The sequence below is a fragment of the Taurulus bubalis genome (assembly GCF_910589615.1).
Source record: "Taurulus bubalis genome assembly, chromosome: 18".
Classification (NCBI taxonomy): Eukaryota; Metazoa; Chordata; class Actinopteri; order Perciformes; family Cottidae; genus Taurulus; species Taurulus bubalis.
The window spans coordinates 19475403-19483201 of record NC_136606.1 but is presented as its reverse complement, the minus strand read 5'-3'; the positions used below and the strand labels follow the sequence as shown (position 1 = coordinate 19483201).

General features: G+C 45.2%; 1 protein-coding gene across 1 annotated transcript in view; it reads right to left on the bottom strand.

The window, feature by feature from the left end:
• The window catches only part of cubn (cubilin (intrinsic factor-cobalamin receptor)), a gene marked incomplete at both ends in the record, with an annotated part of 76162 nt that extends 69061 nt beyond the window's left edge, over positions 1-7101 (bottom strand). Inside the window, 4 exons of the mRNA XM_079234469.1 lie at positions 370-408; positions 657-752; positions 2584-2713; positions 6986-7101. Coding sequence (XP_079090595.1) covers positions 370-408; positions 657-752; positions 2584-2713; positions 6986-7101 — 381 coding nt within the window. The remainder of the gene's footprint in view (positions 1-369; positions 409-656; positions 753-2583; positions 2714-6985) is intronic.
• Between the last annotated feature and the right edge of the window lie 698 nt (positions 7102-7799).

The following is a 7799-nucleotide window of genomic DNA, read 5'->3' as shown; positions in this document are numbered from 1 at the left end:
CGGGACCTCACATCGGATCAGGAAAAACTCCCCCAATAAAGATAGTAAAAAGGAGAGAGGAGAGAGGAGAGGAGGAGAGTTCAATTCAGTTTATTTTATACAGCCCAACATCACAAATACAAGTTTGCCTCGGAGGGCTTTACAATCTGTACACATGACATCCCTATCCCGGGACCTCACATCGGATCAGGAAAAACTCCCCCAATAAAGATAGTAAAAAGGAGAGAGGAGGAGAGAGAAGAGGAGGAGAGAGGAGAGAGGAGAGGAGGAGAGGAGGAGAGAGGAGAGGAGGAGAGGATGAGAGAGGTAAGGTAACACGATGGGTCTGCTGCAGTCTGAGTCTGAGCCTTTACAACAAACATATCTTACCAATTCAAGTGTAGTCACTTTACTCTCAAGTGTTGACACCTGGAAAACAAAGAAAGCACCAGAGGAAATATGTTGTATGTTATATGTGCAGTACATTCAGGACAAGAAACATATATTTGTACAAATGAATTCTAAAGAGCTTTTTTTATAACAACAGTCTGTTGGATAACATCACAATAAGTCCATCAAGACGAGTAACTACTGGTGTTGTTCTAATGTCATTTCCATCTGGATTTCATTGATTTCATAGAAAAACTAAACAATAAGAACAAGCGTTAATGTCCTACCTTGGTATCGAGCTGGTTTAGTTTGTTGGTAACTTCAGGAGAAACTCCACCTCCGTTCACCTTAATGTCATTAATGTCTTCTTTGTTGGTGTTGATCTGAAATCAGACAGTTACACACACTTCAGTTTATGAAAGATGAAGACAGAATAGTTCCCAGAGAAATCTAATTGGAGACTCTAAGAATGCCGGCAGGTGTTAATGTGAGCGTGAATGGTTGTCTGTCTCTAAGAGCCCTGATCATCTCTCAATGTAGTCAACTAGGCACCCAATTTACAGCTCTTTCCATCAAAAAGTGTGTGCGTGTGTGTGCCTGCGTGCGTGCGTGCATGCGTGTGTGTGCATGCCTGCGTGCACATGTGTGCATGCCTGTGTGCGTGCGTGCATGTGTGCGTGCGTGCCTGTGTGCGTGCGTGCATGTGTGCGTCCATGCCTGTGTGTGTGTGTGTGTGCCTGTGTGCGTGCATGTGTGCGTGCCTGTGTGCGTGCGTGCGTGCCTGTGTGTGCGCATGCCTGTGTGTGCATGCTAGGATTGGGTACGTTCCAACACGTCCGGTACCTACCGGACCGAAAAGCAAAGCAGATTTCGGTGCTTCCTTCCGGTGCCTGAGCCGATTTAAATACTTTTTTTTTACACTACTCTGTAAAGTTGCACGGTATATAGATACTAAAAAGGTAGCGCGGTACCCGCACGTTAAAAACGATTATTAAAATAGCGCGGATCAGAGCACACTCGCTGCTCTGCTCTCTGTCTGCCTGCATGCAGCGCGGGGCTCGAAGGGGCGGGGCTTCCAGCGCTCACACACACAGCGCGCGCATAAAGAGATCGCTGCAGACACGAGCTTTTGAACGTCCGTCCTCGGCTTGCTGGAACAAATCTCTTCCAGTTGATATTAATGATGACGTGTAGTCCAGTAAAGCAGCAGTTTGTAGAATCCAACAGTTTCTGAGTTCTGTTGCACACGGTCCCATCAGGCCACCTGATGCTTGTGTCTGTTCTTTTTTTAAATATATATTTTTTATAGTTTGAAGTTAAAAGGTTTCAAGCTGTAGTTTGAAGTCAAGTGTTTTGCATGTACTTATTTATTTATATCTATAGTATACTTTAAACAGTTAATAAATTGTTCAATTTGAAGAAAAAAAATTGCCTTGGCAATAAAAACGTATCAGTTCAGGCACCGTTTAGGCACTGGTATCGTTTTAAAAGTATCGGTTTAGCACTGGTATCGGAAAAAAACAAACGATACCCATCCCTAGTGCATGCCTGCGGGCGTGCCTGCTTTAATTCTCCACAGTTCTAACGATGGCTCCACCAACTCTAACCCGCCTGGCCTCTGATCTTTGGTCCTGTCCAAACTGCTGAATCTGCTTCCTAACTTGATAATCATTCATAGCCTCATGTGAGCAGCAGTAGGCCTTGCGTTGTGTAAATGCTGATAAGAAGTTTGCTAAAGTTACGTATACAGGAGTTAATATTTGTTCGGCTAAGGTAATTAATTGACATTCAACTTGGTCATTTACCCTTGGTTAATAAAATATAACACTAAAGTCAAGATGAAGAGACAGGGATGTTATGTGTACAGATTGTAAAGCCCTGAGGGGAGTTTGAATTTGTGATGTTGGGCTATATAAAATAAACTGAATTGAATTGTAGCTTCTCCCATCAGTGTATGAATGAGTGTGAATGATGTGTTAAAGCACTTTGAGTGGTCCTTTAACCACATAACACACTGATATGGGGCATCAACAAATACTTAAAGCTTGGCATGATATGGCCATTTAGTGTGCTACTGGTATCTCGTCTACTGTACCCACAACAGCAAAGGTAACCTGTTTCGCTTCATGGTAACTTCGCCTCATCCCTGTAGGACTGATGTAGTCCATCACAGGACCTGTGCACATTAGTTAGTAAAGGTGAGTGTGAACTTACCTGACTCAGAAGCTGAGTGAGGTCCTCATTGTCCACTTTAACCCGACCTGACCCTGACGTCTGGAAGCGGATCTCTTTACTGTCCCCGGTCGTGAAGACAAGGTGACCACCATCGGACAGCATTCGAGGCCTACAAGGACAAAGCACCAGTTCCATCAACACACCGTGTGCTGATAGATTTAGAGCATAGCCGTTGAATTTAGTTCAACCAGAGTTACGGCCTTAGAATAGCTGGGAACCTTAGACAATTCAGAGACTGTATCAATGTTCCTTCAGGTCTGGTGTGAGGGGCATAATGTCTTCTGGAACCTGCTTTCACTAGTCACCTCTTACTTTCACTCGTCACCTCCTACTTAGACGTCTTATTTTATCGTATTGTTATATAATAATAATTCATTCAACGGGACCCGACCTGGCAACCAGACCAAAGCAGAGTCGGCAGCCGGACCTGGGCCGACGTGTTATTTCTGGTGTGCCGGCTTCGGGCCGATGCTGGCCCAGGTTAGTTTAGATTACGGCCCAGTGACGGCAGTGTCGGCCGCTGGAATCGGGCCAGTGTATTCAGGCCGATTCTGGGATGCCATTCATCACCTCCTGCTTTCACTAGTCACCTCCTGCTGTCCCTAGCCACCTCCTATTGTCACTAGCCACCTCCTGCTGTCACTAGTCACCTCCTGCTGTCACTAGTCACCTCCTGCTTTCACTAGTCACCTCCTGCTGTCACTAGCCACCTCCTGCTTTCACTAGCCACCTCCTGCTGTGACTAGCCACCTCCTGCTTTCACTAGCCACCTCCTATTGTCACTAGTCACCTACTGCTGTCACTAGTCACCTCCTGCTTTCACTAGCCACCTCTATTGTCACGAGTCACCTCCTGCTTTCACTAGTCACCTCCTGCTGTCACTAGCCACCTCCTATTGTCACTAGTCACCTCCTATTGTCACTAGTCACCTCCTGCTTTCACTAGCCACCTCTATTGTCACGAGTCACCTCCTGCTTTCACTAGTCACCTCCTGCTGTCACTAGCCACCTCCTGCTTTCACTAGTCACCTCCTGCTGTCACTAGCCACCTCCTGCTTTCCCTAGTCACCTCCTGCTTTCACTAGCCACCTCCTATTGTCACTAGTCACCTCCTAATGTCACTAGTCACCTCCTGCTTTCACTAGCCACCTCCTATTGTCACAAGTCACCTCCTATTGTCACTAGTCACCTCCTGCTTTCATTAGCTACCTCCTGCTGTCACTAGTCACCTCCTGCTTTCACTAGCCACCTCCTATTGTCACTAGTCACCTCCTATTGTCACTAGTCACCTCCTGCTTTCACTAGCCACCTCCTATTGTCACTATTCACCTCCTATTGTCACTAGTCACCTCCTGCTGTCACTAGTCACCTCCTGCTGTCACTAGTCACCTCCTGCTTTCACTAGTCACCTCCTGCTGTCCCTAGCCACCTCCTATTGTCACTAGCCACCTCCTGCTGTCACTAGTCACCTCCTGCTGTCACTAGTCACCTCCTGCTTTCACTAGTCACCTCCTGCTTTCACTAGCCACCTCCTGCTGTCACTAGCCACCTCCTGCTTTCACTAGCCACCTCCTGCTGTGACTAGCCACCTCCTGCTTTCACTAGCCACCTCCTATTGTCACTAGTCACCTACTGCTGTCACTAGTCACCTCCTGCTTTCACTAGCCACCTCTATTGTCACGAGTCACCTCCTGCTTTCACTAGTCACCTCCTGCTGTCACTAGCCACCTCCTATTGTCACTAGTCACCTCCTAATGTCACTAGTCACCTCCTGCTTTCACTAGCCACCTCCTATTGTCACTAGTCACCTCCTGCTTTCACTAGCCACCTCTATTGTCACGAGTCACCTCCTGCTTTCACTAGTCACCTCCTGCTGTCACTAGCCACCTCCTGCTTTCACTAGTCACCTCCTGCTGTCACTAGCCACCTCCTATTGTCACTAGTCACCTCCTAATGTCACTAGTCACCTCCTGCTTTCACTAGCCACCTCCTATTGTCACAAGTCACCTCCTATTGTCACTAGTCACCTCCTGCTTTCATTAGCTACCTCCTGCTGTCACTAGTCACCTCCTGCTTTCACTAGCCACCTCCTATTGTCACTAGTCACCTCCTATTGTCACTAGTCACCTCCTGCTTTCACTAGCCACCTCCTATTGTCACTATTTACCTCCTATTGTCACTAGTCACCTCCTGCTTTCATTAGCTACCTCCTGCTGTCAATAGTCACCTCCTGCTGTCACTAGTCACCTCCTGCTGTCACTAGCCACCTCTTGCTGTCACTAGCCACCTCCTATTGTCACTAGTCACCTCCTGCTTTCACTAGCCACCTCCTATTGTCACTAGTCACCTCCTATTGTCACTAGTCACCTCCTGCTTTCATTAGCTACCTCCTGCTGTCACTAGCCACCTCCTGCTTCCACTAGTCACCTCCTGCTTTCACTAGTCACCTCCTGCTTTCTCTAGCTACCTCCTGCTGTCACTAGCCACCTCCTGCTGTCACTAGTCACCTCCTGCTTTCACTAGTCACCTCCTGCTTTCTCTAGCCACCTCCTGCTGTCACTAGCCACCTCCTGCTTCCACTAGTCACCTCCTGCTTTCACTAGTCACCTCCTGCTTTCTCTAGCTACCTCCTGCTGTCACTAGTCACCTCCTGCTATCACTAGTCACCTCCTGCTTTCACTAGTCACCTCCTGCTTTCTCTAGCCACCTCCTGCTGTCACTAGCCACCTCCTGCTGTCACTAGTCACCTCCTGCTATCACTAGTCACCTCCTGCTTTCACTAGTCACCTCCTGGTTTCACTAGTCACCTGCTGCTGTCACTAGCCACTTCCTGCTGTCCCTAGCCACCTCATATTGTCACTAGTCACCTTCTGCTTTCACTAGCCACCTCCTATTGTCACTAGTCACCTCCTGCTTTCACTAGCTACCTCCTGATGTCACTAGTCACCTCCTGCTGTCACTAGCCACCTCCTGCTTTCACTAGCCACCTCCTGCTGTCACTAGCCACCTCCTGCTTTCACTAGCCACCTCCTGCTGTCACTAGCCACTTCCTGCTGTCACTAGCCACCTCCTGATGTCACTAGTCACCTCCTGCTGTCACTAGCCACCTCCTGCTTTCACTAGCCACCTCCTGCTGTCACTAGCCACCTCCTGCTGTCACTAGCCACCTCCTGCTGTCACTAGCCACCTCCTGCTTTCACTAGCCACCTCCTGCTGTGACTAGCCACCTCCTGCTGTCCCTAGTCACCTCCTGCTTTCACTTGTCACCTCCTGCTTTCACTAGTCACCCAGTTATCATCAGTGTATTAATACTAATAAAGACTCAGTTATTATCAGTTTATTTATATTAATAAAGACACAGTTATCATCAGTGTATTAAAATGAATAAAACACACAGTTATCATCAGTGTATTAATACTAATAAAGACACAGTGAACATCAGTGCATTATTACTAATAAATACGCAGTTATTATCAGTGTATTAATACTAATAAAGACACAGTTAACATCAGTGTATTACTACTAATAAAGACACAGCTATGATCAGTGTATTCATATTAATAAAGACACAGTTATCATCAGTGTATTAATACTAATAAAGACACAGTTTTTATCACTGTATTAATACTAATACAGACACAGTTATCATCAGTGTATTAATATTAATGAAGACACAGTTATCATCAGTGTATTAATATTCATACAGACACAGTTATCATCAGTGTATTAATATTAATACAGACATAGATTTGAGCCAATCTGGACGCATTCCTTTACATTTGCGTGCAGACATTTGAATGATTGTTTCTGTCTTTATTAATTAGACCTATTGGTGCCCATTTGGTACTTAACATGCAGATGTTTTATTACTAGACTTGTGCTTCTGAACACTCAGGATGTTAAGACTGCGTTAGGTGCGTGAGTTTTAATCCTTGTTTTCTCTTTCTGTGTGTTATAGCATTATAATAATGGTTCCTTGTTGAAATAATAATTCTGGATACAAATGGTTTTTTCTTTCTCTTGAAGAAGACTTCATGTATTCCAGCAGCGCTACATCCTATTATACAATATAAAACATATACAACCTTCACTTGCAAAGAGTAATTAAGAACTCCAACCTACAGTGTAAATAGCTCAATATTCATGAAAGGCAAACACTTACATACACACAGCATACCACTGGTATACCAATAGATATTAATGAATGATGCTTTCAAAAACCTTATTCTCGGCATAATTTGATGAAATGAAAAAGGAAATATTAGAAAGTAATGTTCTATATCAACTAGCTGTTGTTGTTTAATAACTTAACCATATGTTGTTAATGCTGTGGAGGCCATCCTGTCTGACTCATCTCTGTACGTTGATACAAAGCTACTCACTGGTCATCTCCACCGCTGCGTCCCTGGGGTCCCAGTGCCGTGTCCCTCGTCGCTCCCTGTAGTCCCAGCAGAAGCAGCATGAAAAACCGCCATGAGAGCCGCTGTGTGGCCGCCATGTTGCCTCAACTCTCAGACTGTTCTGGGGTTTGATGAGCAGCATCGCTCTAATGGCCACATACTTTGACCTGCAGGCTTCTCATTGGCTGACCCTGCTAACGGTGTTGTTGAGACGACTCTCACATGATCGTAGCCGATACGTAACCTGCTGCCCGTGACTGCATGTGTATCAATGTGCAGATGAATATGAATCTAAATGAGCTTCATAAAAGGTGTTTACCATATTTATGACTGGTGGAAGTTGTAATTGGAAAATCTTCCCTTGAACACGTGATTTATGATCAATTATAACCAAAGTGGTCTTCAGGATTGATTTAGAAATCCATTGTTTTCTTTGTCAACTGTGAAATTCTGGATACTACTATTCTTATTAGTATTCTTCATCATGCAGTATTACTGTTATTCTGTTAGTATGTATTATAAAAGCCATCAGCACAGTCAGGCTTCACGCTCGTAGTCCAACATAATAAAACATAATAATCATATCCAGTTTACAAAACCTAAAAAGTGCTTTTTATGCACTTTCATGTTTATTATTCTTATAAACATCACTCAAGGAAACATCTTTCAACGTTCTCAGTATTTTATGATGTGCTGTCATCGGCATATTATAGCACACACACACACACACACACACACACACACACACACACACACACACACACACACACACACACACACACACACTGGATGTTCT